Genomic DNA, 19380 nt, shown 5'->3' with positions numbered 1-19380 from the left:
TAAATATTCAGATTCAGTTCTCATAATTCAAATTCAGTTCTTCAAATTCAGTTTCAAGTTTCTGTGACAAACATCCGGGTATGAAGGAAGAGCAATCGAGCGCAGACACGCAGGATTCTTCTTTGGCCAATCAGCAGTCGCGTTGTTGACCACAGTAGTAGCCGGCCAAGAAACATGAAGAAGAGGTGGTGAACAACATGTGAGCGGCATGCAGCGATGGCATCGGATGAGCGACATACGAATGAGGTATTGGAAACTTAACAAATTAACGTTCTTGTGTTTAGCTGTTGTCATTGTGACAGGTTTTGTAAAAATGTTTCGTTTCTTGAACAGAGTCTATCATTAGTGACTAAAATCTCTGCTAGCAGTTATTAATTTCTCTTTCAATGAGATTCCAGCTCTCAACGGCAACTAGTTAGCTCATTTAATCCGTGTGTTACTAGAGTACTCCACTGCCAACATAAGAGTCATTTACCCCAGTCTGTCAGAACTACAGACTGACGGTAACGGCAGACATACCGTACCAAACGTCGAGACGTGCATGGCTGTACCGAACGTAAGCGCAATTTGTGTATGGCAAAAGTCCATGGCTGTAGTAGCATCGACTCGAGCCCCTAGGCTTAGCATGCTAGGCTTAGCTAATTGAAGATCTAAATTGTAAAATGGGCTATGATTATGAATACTTTAAGTGGTGCAATGTAAGATAGTACAATGTGGAATTCTATCCACGTTTTCTTGGTAAGATATTTTAAAGGTAAAAGATCGAGTGCAAACTTTTCCAAGGTAGTACTCAATGAGAGTAAATCTAATGTGCCTCAATGGCGGAGTTGGAGAAATGTGAACTCGGCTATGAGTTAGCTAGTGCTGTGCTAACATGTTACTGATAGCTCATTTCCACGAGGCAGCAAAACGGCATGATTGCATTGTTTTCTTTTACGGTCTGTGGATTGCACGTGTGAATAGCTTGCTGGGAACAGGCAAAACTTCAAGCCACACACATAGTCCACTCTATCTAAAAAGGGCCAAACATGGAACAAAATGTAATTGTTTATATTGTAAATATTGTTACATATTTATGTTGTTGTATGGGGGGTGAAGATTGTTAAATTCTTTCAACCTTCTGTTTTGACAGGCACACAACTTAGAGCTTGTGAACTCAGCGAGACATCTATTAAATCTATTGATAAATTCACCCAGCGCCCACCCTCCAGCCATCCCTGGTCCCAGTGAGGCTCCAAGGTGTTGTCTATTTTCACAAGAAATAACACACAGATTTAAACATTTATACATATTTCATTATTTGACCCCTGAGACATTTTACTCCTTTTAAAGGCCCTGTATGTGGTATTTGTGTAATTTTGAATTTCCCACTCTTCAGAAATTGTAAGTAATTGCATGTAATAAAAGGATGACTAATGAAGAAATGCACCCTGCCCACCATCTGATAATTTTTAGAGCCATAGGAACAGTTTGAATAATGTGTTACTCCATCACTGCCTCAGACATAAACTAGTACCCCAAGACTGGCTGGACCAACACTTGTCAGCACACAGATTCTGAAGGAGATCTATGCAGTGCTATGCATATAGTACTTTTGTTAGGATTGTCAGTAGGATTACTTCTTCACACTGTGGTATGTACAGTTTTTTTTTTGGTATGCATTGCACTTCAAAATGACACAAACCACACATGGGGCCTTTAAATGTTAATTACTCTATAAAATAATGTTGTGCATCTTCTGAACATGGTGTTATTCCAACAGACAGGGAACGAGTCAGGAAGTGAGGCAGGAAGTGAGGCCCAGGCCCAGTGTCAGCAGTGAAATGTCAAGGTCCTCTTTTGTACTTTGGTTTCTATGTCAGACTGACTTGTCCCTTAATTTAAATGCTCAAGCTATAGCTAGTGAGATGTGTACCGTATTTCTTTGTCAATTTTTGACACAGGTATTTTGCACGTCCTAAAATCTACCAACCCTGTGGTGTGTGTTAAATCTTTTAAAACACATTGAGCTGCATGATTGTATGAATTGTGCAATACAAATGCGGTTTATTATTGTTGTTATTATAACTATTATACTGCTATTGTGTAACGCCAGAACATTCTCATCACAGATCTTTTCCTGGCCTTTTTGGGCCAAAGGGAAAAAAGTGGAAAGGGGAAAAACTTGTCAGAGGGCCACACCACCATGACAAGAAGATGCAAATTACCTTTTATCTCTTGCCAAAATGTGTGGACCGTACTCCAAAAGGTGATGAAGAGATTCACCATCTGCAGGCAGGCTTGGGGCGGAGGTCAACAGTTATACTGGAGCTCTACACCCATGATCAGGTGAGGCAACATTGAAATTGTATTTTTTTTCCTATTAATTTTAACATATGAATGTATAGCCATAATAATTGATTATTTTTAATATAAACATGTTAATGATAAATTCCATTATTCATCCGTAAGTCTCCCGACGATTTGCTGCTGAGACTGCTGTCGTTTTACTAACAGTGAAGAGTCTGGTAGTATGAGTGTCGTTATTGCAAAATAGTTCGACCGGATTTAATTGTTGTATTATGTGCTATATACTTTTATTATAAAAGCAAATGTTCTTTTATCAATAATATGGTATGATTAATATAAAATATTGACGGTATCTTCAGCTCTGAAGGCTCTCTATCCGATGCTGGACAGCATATCAGGAAGCTGGTTAATGTACAAAGCCACAGGTACATAACACTTACCCATGCCTGTGTTATCTGAGTCGACTGTATAGTTTTGATAAAGTGCTATACAAATAAATTTGATTGATTGATTAACTTGTTCTAGCTCTTCAGATCAATATGAGTGAAAGCTACTGAAATGTGACAATACTCAACTACTTAACTTTTCTTTTAAGGAGGATGGGGTTCTAGAAAACTGCACATGGTGTCTCCAGAGGACAGCGGCTACACTGGGCAGATACTAAAGTCAGCAACTGGATGTGGAAAGGCCATGATGTATATACAGTGGTGCTTGAAATTTTGTGAACCCTTTAGAATTTTCTATATTTCTGCATAAATATGACCTAAAACATAATCAGATTTTCACACAAGTCCTAAAAGTACATAAAGAGAACCCAGTTAAACAAATGAGACAAAAATATTATACTTGGTCATTTATTTATTGAGGAAAATGATCCAATATTACATATCTGTGAGTGGCAAAAGTATGTGAACCCCTAGGATTAGCAGTTAATTTGAAGGTGAAATTAGAGTCAGGTGTTTTCAATCAATGGGATGACAATCAGGTGTGAGTGGGCACCCTGTTTTATTTAAAGAACAGGGATCTATCAAAGTCTGATCTTCACAACACATGTTTGTTGAAGTGTATCATGGCACGAACAAAGGAGATTTCTGAGGACCTCAGAAAAAGCGTTGTTGATGCTCATCAGGCTGGAAAAGGTTACAAAACCATCTCTAAAGAGTTTGGACTCCACCAATCCACAGTCAGACAGACTGTGTACAAATGGAGGAAATTCAAGACCATTGTTACCCTCCCCAGGAGCGGTTGACCAACAAAGATCACTCCAAGAGCAAGGCGTGTAATAGTCGGCGAGGTCACAAAGGACCCCAGGGTAACTTCTAAGCAACTGAAGGCCTCTCTCACATTGGCTAATGTTAATGTTCATGAGTCCACCATCAGGAGAACACTGCACAACAATGGTGCGAATGGCAGGGTTGCAAGGAGAAAGCCACTGCTCTCCAAAAAGAACATTGCTGCTCGTCTGCAGTTTGCTAAAGATCATGTGGACAAGCCAGAGGGCTATTGGAAAAATGTTTTGTGGACAGATGAGACCAAAATAGAACCTTTTGGTTTAAATGAGAAGCATTATATTTGGAGAAAGGAAAACACTGCATTCCAGCATAAGAACCTTATCCCATCTGTGAAACATGCTGGTGGTAGTATCATGGTTTGGGCCTGTTTTGCTGCATCTGGGCCAGGACGGCTTGCCATTGTTGATGGAACAATGAATTCTGAATTATACCAGCGAATTCTAAAGGAAAATGTCAGGACATCTGCCCATGAACTGAATCTCAAGAGAAAGTGGGTCATGCAGCAAGACAACGAACCTAAGCATACAAGTCGTTCTACCAAAGAATTGTTAAAGAAGAATAAAGTTATTATAAATATGAGGTCCTTATGCATTTATGCTTTGTTTTACTATATTTGCCATATTGAATTACTTTTTTCCTTTTATATTTTAGTGCTGTTGTTCTTCATGCCATTCTTCGGCTACTGCCCCTTCTCTGTCAGCTCAGGGAAGGTCTGGCACTGTACAGTGGTGCTTGAAAGTTTGTGAACCCTTTAGAATTTTCTATATTTCTGCAAAAATATGACCTAATACATCATCAGATTTTCACACAAGTCCTAAAAGTAGGTAAAGAGAACCCAGTTAAACAAATGAGACAAAAATATTATACTTGGTCATTTATTTATTGAGGAAAATGATCCAATATTACATATCTGTGAGTGGCAAAAGTATGTGAACCTCTAGGATTAGCAGTTTATTTGAAGGTGAAATTAGAGTCAGGTGTTTTCAATCAATGGGATGACAATCAGGTGTGAGTGGGCGCCCTGTTTTATTTAAAGAACAGGGATCTATCAAAGTCTGATCTTCACAGCACATGTTTGTGGAAGTGTATCATGGCATGAACAAAGGAGATTTCTGAGGGCCTCAGAAAAAGCCTTGTTGATGCTCATCAGGCTGGAAAAAGTTACAAAACCATCTCTAAAGAGTTTGGACTCCACTAATCCACAGTCAGACAGATTGTGTACAAATGGAGGAAATTCAAGACCATTGTTACCCTCCCCAGGAGTGGTCAGTCAACAAAGATCACTCCAAGAACAAGGCGTGTAATAGTCAGCGAGGTCACAAAGGACCCCAGGGTAACTTCCAAGCAACTGAAGGCCTCTCTCACATTGGCTAATGTTAATGTGCATGAGTCCACCATCAGGAGAACACTGAACAACAATGGTGTGCATGGTAGGGTTGCAAGGAGAAAGCCACTGCTCTCCAAAAAGAACATTGCTGCTCGTCTGCAGTTTGCTAAAGATCACGTGGACAAGCCAGAAGGCTACTGGAAAAATGTTTTGTGGACGGGTGAGACCAAAATAGAACTTTTTGGTTTAAATGAGAAGCATTATGTTTGGAGAAAGGAAAACACTGCATTCCAGCATAAGAACCTTATCCCATCTGTGAAACAAGGTGGTGGTAGCATAATGGTTTGGGCCTGTTTTGCTGCATCTGGGCCAGGACGGCTTGCCATCATTGATGGAAAAATGAATTCTGAATTATACCAGTGAATTCTAAAGGAAAATGTCAGGACATCTGTCCATGAACTGAATCTCAAGAGAAGGTGGGTCATGCAGCAAGACAACGACCCTAAGCACACAAGTCCTTCTACCAAAGAATGGTTAAAGAAGAATAAAGTTAATGTTTTGGAATGGCCAAGTCAATGTCCTGACCTTAATCCAATCGAAATGTTGTGGAAGGACCTGAAGTGAGCAGTTCATGTGAGGAAACCCACCAACATCCCAGAGTTGAAGCTGTTCTGTACGGAGGAATGGGCTAAAATTCCTCCAAGCCAGTGTGCAGGACTGATCAACAGTTACCGCAAACGTTTAGTTTCAGTTATTGCTGCACAAGGTGGTCACACCAGATACTGAAAGCAAAGGTTCACATACTTTCGCCACTCTCAGATATGTAATATTGGATCATTTTCCTCAATAAATAAATGAACAAGTATAATATTTTTGTCTCATTTGTTTAACTGGGTTCTCTTTATCTACTTTTAGTACTTGTGTGAAAATCTGATGATGTTTTAGGTCATATTTATGCAGAAATATAGAAAATTCTAAAGGGTTCACAAACTTTCAAGCACCACTGTATGGTGTAGCTGATCTGATGAGGCAGTACCCGGACGTCTGCCAGGTGCTGTTTGTCCCTGGGTTGGAGGTGAAGGTGAGTTAATCCACTTATGCCGAATGTTGCGTAACGCAACAATGTCTTGGACTGTGGTTGTGTTAAATGTTTGGGGGGGCTTTGAGCCACAGTTTGGTTTTGAGGCAAGTGGGTTCGGTTTTTGTTTTATGCAGAGTGCCGAGGCTCCACACATTTCTTTCTATTATACTGTAGATCGCCGGCATATCTGGTGTGCTGTGCTTTAGTTGAAAAGTTTACACGGAACTTTATTTCATACATTTGAGTGTTTCATTTAACTGATCAGTTTCACCAAGAAACATTGCATTTTCCCCTTTGTATAATGGCACAAAAGTGTGGTATAATAAGCATGCAAACAAACCAGCACATGGTTTTGTATTGTCCTTCATGGAAAAAAGTGTTGTGCTGCATTATTGAAATTGCAGTTACAGTATTACTGCAGCATTAGATGAATAGATGAATATTTCAGACACAAAAATATTGCAAACATACTGCAAACTGTACATACGTACATTAAAAATATTTTCATGTATTATGGAAGTATCGGATCGGGACTATATCGGCAGATACTCAAAATCAAATGATCGGAATCGGATCAGAGGACAAAAAAAAGGTCAAGACATCCCTTATAGGAGGCTTATTATAGGCCTATGAATAGTCTGTTTAATGTCATAACTGGTATTATATTGTATTGTCTTTTCCCACTTCTTTCTCATACCAAGGTTCCAAGCATTTATTATTGTTGTTATTACTACTTCTACTATTATTCATATCATCGTACTTACTAATTTCTTTTTTTTTCTCTTATGAGGCTGACGCGGACTCTGTTTTCGCCATGTGCCGTCCTGTGTTCAGTGACAAAGGCTCCATCAAGGAACAGATGGAAGTGATGCTTATGAACCACCTGCAAGACTTACTCCAGAGTATGGAAGCATGTAAGTGCTCGTTTAATTTCTTCTTGACCTGCCCCTACCTCTGGCAACACCTGTGACTGTATGTTCAGACCGAAAATGACCAAAGCAAATCTGTTACCTATCCACATTCGTGCCTAGTGGCACATAAGACTTCATAAATCTTTGGTCACCCAATTGGCTGACCAACCATAGAGAAATAATGACTTTCGTCGCTCTAGTAGCTTTTGTCGCCTCTGGTTTGAACATACGGTAAGCTCTCTGCCCAACACACACACACCATCAGTAAGCCCATCTGACCTTATTTCAGTACATTTTGTAAACCCAGTACATAGATTTCCAAATTGTACCTCTTGTGCTGTTACATGTCTAAAATGTCATTTAACATGCCTGCTTTATCTGTCTCTGGAAGGTGACCATCTAGAGGCAGGACCAGATTGCCTGTCCCCCAGTAAAGCACTTCAGTGGCTCACAGGACAAGGCCACATTCCTGTGTTACCAGAGGAGAGGCTGAACTTCCAAGTGTGTGTGGAGTTTATCCACAACTGTGACATTCAATATGGTACCCATACTGTTTGCTATCCTACAGTTGCTGCTTGCAGTAACACCATTCGTCTGCCAGTGAAACATATGCAAACATATGCAGAGTTTGTTGCAATAATGTCAGAAGCCTTTCACTTAGGCCAGGCCTTTCATCAAGTTTAGACATGTGAGTTGCTAATTTCTGCTACTGTTCTAAATGCCAATCGTGCTGTTCCACGCAGCAATCACATGCCAGAGACTCTTAAAGGGGTGGCACATGTTGAAGTCTTGAAGGTGTGGGTCATCGGATGTGGGACTCAAGCACTTGTGTTTTTTTTGTTGTTGTTGTTTTCATCTGTGGGAGCACCACTGCATTATGGGTAAAGGGAAACCTCATTGTAATCATTTTGTTAAATCATCTTTATAGCACTTTATTTTTCACTTAAAAGAACCCATTGTTTTATGCAGTCATTATTGGCAAGCATGACCCAGTGTTTCTCTGAAGACTTACAAGTGAGATGGAGTGTTCTTTTGTCATACAGATATTTCTGTCTGTTTCTCCTCTCCCAAAAAATATGGAAGAAAAAAACATTTTGTGCCAATTTCATTATTTTGTCAAGCTGTCTTTATTTCTGTGCACTTTTTCACTGAAAAAAACAACAACTATGCGCCCAGTATTTATGTCATTATGCAGTGACATGCAGTCGTTACTATATACAGCAAGCATAACCCACTTTTCTCTGAGGAAATACAATTGAGTTGAACACTTTTGTTGCCGGGGCGGCACGGTGGTGTAGTGGTTAGCGCTGTCGCCTCACAGCAAGAAGGTCCTGGGTTCGAGCCCCGGGGCCGGCGAGGGCCCTTCTGTGTGGAGTTTGCATGTTCTCCCCGTGTCCGCGTGGGTTTCCTCCGGGTGCTCCGGTTTCCCCCACAGTCCAAAGACATGCAGGTTAGGTTAACTGGTGACTCTAAATTGACCGTAGGTGTGAATGTGAGTGTGAATGGTTGTCTGTGTCTATGTGTCAGCCCTGTGATGACCTGGCGACTTGTCCAGGGTGTACCCCGCCTTTCGCCCGTAGTCAGCTGGGATAGGCTCCAGCTTGCCTGCGACCCTGTAGAAGGACAAAGCGGCTAGAGATAATGAGATGAGACTTTTGTTGCCCAAGTACAAGTATTTGTGTCTTTTTCTTCTGTTTTTCTTCTCCCAAAAAAGGAAGGAAATACTGTACATAGAATACAGACTTAGTTGTACTTTTGCTGTGAATGATTGCGAAGTAGGTACAAAGCGTGAGTGAGTGTGGTCAGATAAATGTCTCTTCCAAAACTATTTGAGTGAGAAAGGGGGTCAATGGAAAGGCACAGCATTGCAAGATCCTCTGTCGTCAATGGACATTCCATTTCTGGCACGGTAACACCTGGGTTGGTAGAGCTGTCATGACAAAGCCCTATGTTTTCCCAATCAATATCCTCGATTATTATTCCCTAGTACAACAAACAGAATGTCAGTATGTTTATTGAGAAAATTGTTTTATAGACAAAGTAAAATTACTTTAATTACTCAACTACCTCATTTTCCTCATGCATCTCTGGCTGTCTGATGGGGTGCTGCATCATCCCCAATTCCCATAACTGGTTTGGGGAAAGGAAGCCCTCTGTCCTGAGAGGATGGTTATTCCATGCAGTGGAGAACTTAGCCAAATCAGCCTTGAATCTGGGGAGGAAGGTGTCCTGAGCACAGAAGAGATGAAGATGATCCGAGATGTCAAGGGCTCCATCTTCCTCCAGGCTGTGTAAAACGTCATAGTAAATGTGTGTAACTCCCATCCAAACATCCCTCCATAGATGTTCGATTCTACAATTCATACAACCCCGATTCCAAAAAAGTTGGGACAAAGTACAAATTGTAAATAAAAACGGAATGTAATAATTTACAAATCTCAAAAACTGATATTGTATTCACAGTAGAACATAGACAACATATCAAATGTCGAAAGTGAGACATTTTGAAATTTCATGCCAAATATTGGCTCATTTGAAATTTCATGACAGCAAGGCATCTCAAAAAAGTTGGGACAGGGGCAATAAGAGGCTGGAAAAGTTAAAGGTACAAAAAAGGAACAGCTGGAGAACCAAACTGCAACTCATTAGGTCAACTGGCAATAGGTCATTAACATGACTGGGTATAAAAAGAGCATCTTGGAGTGGCAGCGGCTCTCAGAAGTAAAGATGGGATGAGGATCACCAATCCCCCTAATTCTGCGCCGACAAATAGTGCAGCAATATCAGAAAGGAGTTTGACAGTGTACAATTGCAAAGAGTTTGAACATATCATCATCTACAGTGCATAATATCATCAAAAGATTCAGAGAATCTGGAAGAATCTCTGTGCGTAAGGGTCAAGGCCGGAAAACCATACTGGGTGCCCGTGATCTTCGGGCCCTTAGACGGCACTGCATCACATACAGGCATGCTTCTGTATTGGAAATCACAAAATGGGCTCAGGAATATTTCCAGAGAACATTATCTGTAAACACAATTCACCGTGCCATCCACCGTTGCCAGCTAAAACTCTATAGTTCAAAGAAGAAGCCGTATCTAAATATGATCCAGAAGCGCAGACGTCTTCTCTGGGCCAAGGCTCATTTAAAATGGACTGTGGCAAAGTGGAAAACTGTTCTGTGGTCAGACGAATCAAAATTTGAAGTTCTTTATGGAAATCAGGGACGCCGTGTCATTCGGACTAAAGAGGAGAAGGACGACCCAAGTTGTTATCAGCGCTCAGTTCAGAAACCTGCATCTCTGATGGTATGGGGTTGCATTAGTGCGTGTGGCATGGGCAGCTTACACATCTGGAAAGACACCATCAATGCTGAAAGGTATATCCAGGTTCTAGAGCAACATATGCTCCCATCCAGACGACGTCTCTTTCAGGGAAGACCTTGCATTTTCCAACATGACAATGCCAAACCACATACTGCATCAATTACAGCATCATGGCTGCGTAGAAGAAGGGTCTGGGTACTGAACTGTCCAGCCTGCAGTCCAGATCTTTCACCCATAGAAAACATTTGGTGCATCATAAAACGGAAGATACGACAAAAAAAACCTAAGACAGTTGAGCAACTAGAATCCTACATTAGACAAGAATGGGTTAACATTCCTATCCCAAACTTGAGCAACTTGTCTCCTCAGTCCCCAGATGTTTACAGACTGTTGTAAAGAGAAAAGGGGATGTCTCACAGTGGTAAACATGGCCTTGTCCCAACTTTTTTGAGATGTGTTGTTGTCATGAAATTTAAAATCACCTAATTTTTCTCTCTAAATTATACATTTTCTCAGTTTAAACATTTGATATGTCATCTATGTTCTATTCTGAATAAAATATGGAATTTTGAAACTTCCACATCATTGCATTCTGTTTTTATTTACAATTTGTACTTTGTCCCAACTTTTTTGGAATCGGGGTTGTACAAAGAGAAGTTCTTACACTGTACTTGGATATTGAGGTAATTTCTAATCATCATTATTGTTACGAAGAGATGACCTTACCTCTGGTTGTGCACACTTTTTCCACTTATAAAGCTGCCATGTCCTGTCCCTCTGACCGTAAACCTCATCTGGGCAATACTGACATTTTCAACACCCTGGTCACCTCTTACCCTGCAACACATCAGATGCTAAAAATTAGCATACAACATTCATTTCTATTGCTTAAAGGAGAAATCTGGTGTTGCTTAAGGTCACTGAATGGTTGCGTCTTTGGTCTAGCACTCGGTGAACTGTAAAAGATACTACGAAAATCACAGTTCAAAATAACTGCAGAATTACTCACTTGTAGGGCCATCCAAATCTCCTCACTCCATCCAGGAAAAACTCAAGACCAGTACTTGCTGTGTTGTTAGAAGCAGCATTGAGATACATGATCTAGAAGGAAAACCGACATGAGTTCTATAAATGATGGTCATAAGATGGAAACCCAAACAAGAGAGATATTTTCATGTCTATGTTCTTTGTTACAGTAGGAAACTTACCTTCCTTGAGTAGCCGCCAATGCCCCCGAATATCACCAGGTTATATCTAGTGAAAAGGATGGGTTATTTTCACAGATAGATAAGAACACAGGGCTGGCATATTTTAAGACAGGCCAAGTAATACTGCCAAAAATGTAACAAACACACCCAATGAGTTTATGATTGGTGTCTATGTGCTGCAGAAAATGTGGGCCTTGAACACAGTATTTACGTCAAACAACACAGCCCATACTTGTCATTCTTGATAAGATGCCCTCTGAATCAACTCTATGCATAGAGGCCTTGAGTCTGGTCCATTGTACATGGTGGCCCTGTGCTTCAAGACACCCCTTGACAATCTGGTATCCAGCATGAGGTAGTCTAGATTTGATGGCTCGCACTTCATTATCCAGAACATCATCAGTTATGGTGGAATACAGGCTCCTAACTGACATGTTGTACTCCTGCATCCTCCTGTACATGGTTCTCCTTGAGACTCCAAGAATGTCTGCTACATACAGTGGTGCTTGAAAGTTTGTGAACCCTTTAGAATTTTCTATATTTCTGCATAAATATGACCTAAAACATCATCAGATTTTTACACAAGTCCTAAAAGTAGATAAAGAGAACCCAGTTAAACAAATGAGACAAAAATATTATACTTGGTCATTTATTTATTGAGGAAAATGATCCAATATTACATATCTGTGAGTGGCAAAAGTATGTGAACCTCTAGGTTTAGCAGTTAATTTGAAGGTGAAATTAGAGTCAGGTGTTTTCAATCAATGGGATGACAATCAGGTGTGAGTGGGCACCCTGTTTTATTGAAAGAACAGGGATCTATCAAAGTCTGATCTTCACAACACATGTTTGTGGAAGTGTATCATGGCACGAACAAAGGAGATTTCTGAGAACTTCAGAAAAAGCGTTGTTGATGCTCATCAGGCTGGAAAAGGTTACAAAACCATCTCTAAAGAGTTTGGACTCCACCAATCCACAGTCAGACAGATTGTGTACAAATGGAGGAAATTCAAGACCATTGTTACCCTCCCCAGGATTGGTCGACCAACAAAGATCACTCCAAGAGCAAGGCGGGTAATAGTCGGCGAAGTCATAAAGGACCCCAGGGTAACTTCTAAGCAACTGAAGGCCTCTCTCACATTGGCTAATGTTAATGTTCATGAGTCCACCATCAGGAGAACACTGAACAACAATGGTGTGCATGGCAGGGTTGCAAGGAGAAAGCCACTGCTCTCCAAAAAGAGCATTGCTGCTCATCTGCAGTTTGCTAAAGATCACGTGGATAAGCCAGAAGGCTATTGGAAAAATGTTTTGTGGACGGATGAGACCAAAATAGAACTTTTTGGTTTAAATGAGAAGCGTTATGTTTGGAGAAAGGAAAGAACTGCATTCCAGCATAAGAACCTTATCCCATCTGTGAAACATGGTGGTGGTAGTATCATGGTTTGGGCCTGTTTTGCTGCATCTGGGCCAGGACGGCTTGCCATCATTGATGGAACAATGAATTCTGAATTATACCAGCAAATTCGAAAGGAAAATGTCAGGACATCTGTCTATGAACTGAATCCCAAGAGAAGGTGGGTCATGCAGCAAGACGACGACCCTAAACACACAAGTCGTTCTACCAAAGAATGGTTAAAGAAGAATAAAGTTAATGTTTTGGAATGGCCAAGTCAAAATCCTGACCTTAATCCAATTGAAATGTTGTGGAAGGACCTGAAGCAAGCAGTTCATGTGAGGAAACCCACCAGCATCCCAGAGTTGAAGCTGTTCTGTATGGAGGAATGGGCTAAAAGTCCTCCAAGCCGGTGTGCAGGACTGATCAACAGTTACCGGAAACGTTTAGTTGCAGTTATTGCTGCACAAGGGGGTCACACCAGATACTGAAAGCAAAGGTTCACATACTTTTGCCACTCACAGATATGTAATATTGGATCATTTTCCTCAATAAATAAATGACCAAGTATAATATTTTTGTCTCATTTGTTTAACTGGGTTCTCTTTATCTACGTTTAGGACTTGTGTGAAATTCTGATGATGTTTTAGGACATATTTATGCAGAAATATAGAAAATTCTAAAGGGTTCACAAACTTTCAAGCACCACTGTATGTGGCAGGTAGACCCAAGTGAAGCAGACTCTGAAGATGATCCGTTGAGACCTCTAGTCTTAAACGTCCAAGGGGACCTAAACTCCAGACGACAGATTTTGAGGGGGCAGGTTTATTCCGCTGGTCTAGCAAAACGCTCAGTTGTTGGAGGGCTTCCCATATGTCATTAGGCAAGGCTATATTATCCATTGCATTTAGAAGGGCCATCTCTTGGGTCACTACGAAGTCCAAATAATCGAAATCAGGGGGGTTGCTGTTGAGGACATGTTGCACTCTCTCCCTCAGTCTGACCAAGACCTCCTGGATGACAATGTTCTGCAAAGGCAATGAAATGATGTTATACAGCAATTGGGTCTGGTCGAAATGTTTAAGCTTAGGCCTAATATGATAAACCATTTCATCAGATGGAGCTCCACTGTTACCACAATCTACGACCCCAGGATATTTTGACCCAATGTCACTCAGTAGTCATGAGATCCGCGTTTGTTCTATGTTACAGCAAATTAATACAATTGGACGTTATTTTGAATGGGTCTGGGCTCCTTGTTAAAATAAAATAAAGGGCTCAGTTTGATCCACTGAGGCGTCCATCCTTCTTGATTATCCTAACTACAACAATCTCAGATGGACCCGTCATAGTAGGCTATTAAAAGCTAGGGGTGTAATGATACACAAATAATTTGGCACGAGGTCACGGTTGTTGTTGTTGTTGTTGTTTTTTGCGGTACAGTGTGGGAACAAAATGCAAACCATTTGCTTGTTTATTTGCGTATTTGTTAATCAATTTGTTGTTACAAATATTGTTGTAGCCTACCATTATGAAGGGGAAATTAAAATAAATGCAATGCTGCGTGGTAGGCCTAATACTAAGTTAAATAAAATAGTAACCTCGTAAGGAACAAATGATGAAATAGCCTATGGATGAATTGTATAAATTATTATTTTTTTAAAAATCCTTGTAAACAGTAAGCTTCAACAAGTGCAGCACTATAAGTTACAGCATGAACACACGGATGAAATGAGCTAACTGGCTGTCGTTGAGAGCTGGAATTCTCTCATTGAGAGAGAAACTTAGTAACTGCTACTCACTAATGATAGACTCTGTTCAAGAAACGAAACATTTTTACAAAACCTGTCACAATGACAACAGCTAAACACAAGAACGTTAATTTGTTAAGTTTCCAATACCTCATTCGTATGTCGCTCATCCGATGCCATCGCTGCATGCCGCTCGCATGTTGTTCACCACCTCTTCTTCACATTTCTTGGCCGGCTACTACTGTGGTCAACAACGTGACCGCTGATTGGCCAAAGAAGAATCCTGCGTGTCTGTGCTCGATTGCTCTTCCTTCATACCTGGATGTTTGTCACAGAAACTTGAAACTGAATTTGAAGAACTGAATTTGAGTTATGAGAACTGAATCTGAATATTTAAAGATTGAAAGCCAATTAATTTCAAATTCAAATGATCTGATTCAGATTGTAAATACAAGCATTCAAATAGCGAAATACAATTTCAAATTGTGTGATGCAAATTCAGTTTGTTAATGCAACCATTCAAGTTCAGCTATTCAAATTCAAATGTAAAGGATTCAAATCCTAATTCTGCTGGCACAAATCTCCCATAGCTGCATGTGCGCTTAGGCACCATTGCCCTAGAGACTGATTTGAGTACGTACAGTGATGCTTGAAAGTTTGTGAACCCTTTAGAAGTTTCTATATTGCTGCATAAATGACCTAAAACATCATCAGATTTTCACACAAGTCCTAAAAGTAGATAAAGAGAACTCAGTTAAACAAATGAGACATATTACACTTGGTCATTTATTTATTGAGGAAAATGAGCCAATATTACATATCTGAGTGGCAAATGTATGTGAACCTTTGAGTCCATGAACATTGACTCAAGATAAAATCCTGGTCTTGGCAAGATGGCGCCAGTGTGTTTGTTGGCTTGCTGTCAGCCCCATCAGTTCCGTAAGCTCTTACCTGTGCAATCTGTGTTCTGCCTGTTCATGCTTCTGTTTGTATTGATCTGGCATTGCGCCGATGCATCTATATGGACTTATGTTCGGCAGTTTTTATTGGATCTCAAAAACTCATTGGTGGCCCATTCTAGTGGGTATCCTGCACCACACAGCAGATGTCATCCCTCATTCATTCACCCCTCTGCCGATTGTGTTCATCGGCTACCTTGCTGCATTTCTCACCACAAGAAACGGCGTAGATGGAGGGGTAAACGCGGAGGCCTCTGAGTGAAGATCAGGAGAGGAGTAACTTTTTGTCCGGTGCAGCCATGGTCAAGTAAGCTAGCCGTGGTCTATCCAGCACGCAAAGATCTCTACCTGGCTCGGTGCTCATGGGACCGGAGATACTCCTGCCATGTAGGGTATTAGGCAGAAAAAGAAATTTACCAGTCAAAAATAATATTTTATATAATCCTGATAAGCGCCGCAGGTGCGAAAACGAGCGCTGCAGGCGCGAAGTCCCTCTAGGGGGGTCTGGGGGCATGCCCCCCCAGAAAATTTTTGAAATTTAGACTTCATTTCCTGCATTCTAGGACATTTTCAGGGTGAAATGGCGTGTAATTTTTGATCAGAAATATTGCATATTTTTACTTTGTATTTTTTTCAGTTTCACTCCTGAATGTATCAGATGTATGTATGGTGTTTGATTTGGTAACAAAAGTGAAAAGAAAATAAACAACAATGAATTGTATATAATCTTTTGATCTAGTTACAGTATTTAATAAAAAAAAAAACCAACAGTATTCTATTTTACCATACCCCAATGAAACCCCCTTGTTAATCAATGTATCACACATACCTTTTCTGTCTTTTTGTGGAAAAACGAATCAGTTTTTGTCACATTCAATTTGGGGCGTTTGTTGGGATTCATCTTGATCCAGAAGAGTGAGTCAGCAAAAAAAAATGCGGTTCTCCCGCCAAGAAAGAGGAAACTACAACGCAGGGTGTTTGGCAATTTTCGACCAATCAGAATTCGCGATTTATTCAGTCCGCATGTTACAAGATTCAGTGCGGGCCAAAATGGCGGAAACGATGAAATATTCTGATTTTTCATTTCAAGTTTTCAGTATTTTTCGTATTAAACTGTGTTTCTTACGATTTGTAAATGATGGCGGAACCACACACGGACTGGCCATCGGGAGTAGCGGGAGTTTTCCCAGTGGGCCGGTGGTTCAGTGTGGGCCAGCGGAGAAAAAAAAAAAAAAACAGTTGCGCGCTGGCCTTTAATATGATAAGCAATGTTAACAGTTTCTTTAACAAACTGTTAACATTGCTTATCATATTAAAGGCCAGCGCGCAACTGTAATAAGCAATGTTAACAGTTTGTTAAAGAAACTGTTAACATTGCTTATCATATTAAAGGCCAGCGCGCAACTGTTTTTTTTTTTTTCTCCGCCGGCCCACGCTGAACCACCAGCCCACCGGGAAAACTCCCGCTACTCCCGATGGCCAGTCCGTGTGTGGGCGGAACATAACTGGATTTATCGGACGACATGTGGGAGTATTCATGTGCGAAAATTTTCGGCATTATCGTCCGTTTCAGTATCCGTCTGTGTGTATACTTGCCCGTTGAAATCGGCAATCACCCGTCAAATTTACGGGTGGACGGGTCTCTGCCTAATACCTTACTGCCATGTAGACCTTTCCATTGCTCTGTACTGGAGCCCACTGCTCGACTGCTCTGCTGTGCCTGCTGCGTGAAGGCTGCGCATCCGAAGTGGCGGGGTGAATCACCTGAACATCCGCCTGCTGGAATTCTCTCAACACTGCCAGGCTGCGGCTCACTCAATGGCAAAGGCGGCTTTGGTTAATAGCAGGTCTGTGTCAAACAAGACTCATTTTAAATTACTTTTTCTCCCGACGTGATCTGGATTTACTATTTCTAACCGAGACATGGATTGGCACTGGAGCTGGTGAGTCACCTGTCTTTGGTGAACTCTGTCCAAATGACTGTTCATTCGTTAGCACCCCAAGGTGCTTTGGAAGAGGTGGCGGAGTAGCTCCTGTTTTCCGGAATCATTTTAAAATACAAAAACTCTGTTGCGATCTATTCCTCCTTCGAATTGCAATGCGTAAAAGTGGAATCTTCTATGTCTCCACTGGTTTGCACACTGATTTACAGGCCTCCCAAGCCTGATAAGGACTTTATAATTGAATTTTCTGAACTTCTCTCGAATCTTGTAACGGTGCATGACCGTCTGTTGCTACTGGGTGATTTTAATATTCATGTTTGTTGTCCAGGCAAACCCTTGGTTAGCGAGTTTTGTGGTGTATTAGATGCTTTTGGTTTGACACAACACAAACAAAGCCACACACATACAGGGTCATACTCTTGACCTTCTTTTATCTTATGGGTTCTCTGTTGATAATGATTGAGGATGCTACTTTCTCTGATCATAAACCTGTTGTATTTGATCTCACTCTCTCCATTTCCCACGATCTGCTAGAGCCCCAGGCCGCTACTCCTGCCACATCAATTCGCTTACTGCAGAACAGTTTTCTAACAGTTTTTATAGTAAGGCTGTTGCTTATGCTATTTCAGCTGCATCCCAGATTTCTAGCCCGGATGAATTAATTACCCTCTTTTACTCCTCTTGCTCATCTATACTTGATTCTGTGGCCCCTCTCAGATACAGTCGCCCTAAACTTAATCTCACTACTGGCTAGATGAAGAAACACGTACTTTGAGACAGGCCTGTAGAAAAGCTGAACAGAGATGGAAAAAAGACCGTCTCACTGTTTCATTTGAAATTTTTAAATTGTCACTGGTAACTTTCCAGACTGCAGCCAAAAAAGCCAGAGTAAAACACCTCTCTGACTTAATTCGTAAACATCCTGACAGGCCCAAAGTTTTGTTCAGTACAATAAACTCAGTTGTCAAGCCCCCAGTTTCACCAGATATTGAAGCCTCCACTGATATCTGTGAGAAATTCTTGAATTTTTTCATTAGCAAAATTGAAAACATCAGATCACAGTTCTCTCCCCCTTTGTCTGATATGCTACCAGGCTGCTCTGGTGCTATAGCCACATTCCACCAATTTCAACATACCGGTATGTCCTTTGCTGAGCTTAACGACTTAGTAAAACATGAAACCTACTTCATCGCCCCATGATGCTGTCCCCTCCAATATAATCAAGGATGCATTTGATACTATTGGCCCCAGCATTCAAGTGATTATTAATTCATGCTTAGTATCCGGCACAGTCCCTGCATGTTTTAAGCATGCGGTTGTCCAACCCCTGCTTAAAAAACACAATCTTGATGTTAAATGCCTAAAAAATTACCACCCCATCTCTAAGCTTCCTTTTATTTCTAAGGTGCTGGAAAAAGCTGTTCTCTCTCAACTGCTCCCCTTTTTAAACATGCATAATATTCTGGAACCTTTTCAGTCTGGTTTTAGAGCCCTTCACAGTACCAAAACAGCCTTACTTAAAGTGACTAATGATCTGCTGCACACTTTAGATTCAGGTGAAAATGCAGTCTTGATTTTATTGGATCTTAATGGTGCCTTTGACACTGTGGATCACATTCTTCTCGCTCGCCTAGAACAGCGGGTAGGCATTAAGGGGACAGCACTATACTGGTTCAGCTCCTATCTTAAACATAGGACATTTTCTGTGCCCACTGATCAGTTCTCCTCATCCACTGCTCCTGTCTCCTTTGGGGTCCCTCAGGGGTCCATCTTGGGCCCAGTGCTCTTTTGCCTATACATGCTCCCCGTTGGTGACATCATTAGAAAATATAATCTCTTTTCATTTATATGCAGATAACTCACAATTGTATCTCCCACTAAAATCCACTAACTCTGTAC

General features: G+C 41.0%; 1 protein-coding gene across 1 annotated transcript in view; it reads right to left on the bottom strand.

Annotated features, from left to right (window-relative positions):
* Nucleotides 1–8643: 8643 nt before the first annotated feature.
* Nucleotides 8644–19380, bottom strand: part of LOC132888838 (uncharacterized) — a 28752-nt gene continuing 18015 nt past the window's right edge. The window contains exons 2-6 of the mRNA XM_060924932.1: nt 11433–11478; nt 11234–11325; nt 10951–11061; nt 8968–9187; nt 8644–8883 (exon numbers count right to left, since the gene is read on the bottom strand). Coding sequence (XP_060780915.1) covers nt 8644–8883; nt 8968–9187; nt 10951–11061; nt 11234–11325; nt 11433–11478 — 709 coding nt within the window. The remainder of the gene's footprint in view (nt 8884–8967; nt 9188–10950; nt 11062–11233; nt 11326–11432; nt 11479–19380) is intronic.

This window comes from Neoarius graeffei, chromosome 7, assembly GCF_027579695.1.
Source record: "Neoarius graeffei isolate fNeoGra1 chromosome 7, fNeoGra1.pri, whole genome shotgun sequence".
Lineage (NCBI taxonomy): Eukaryota > Metazoa > Chordata > Actinopteri > Siluriformes > Ariidae > Neoarius > Neoarius graeffei.
This window is presented reverse-complemented; position numbering and strand designations above follow the sequence as displayed.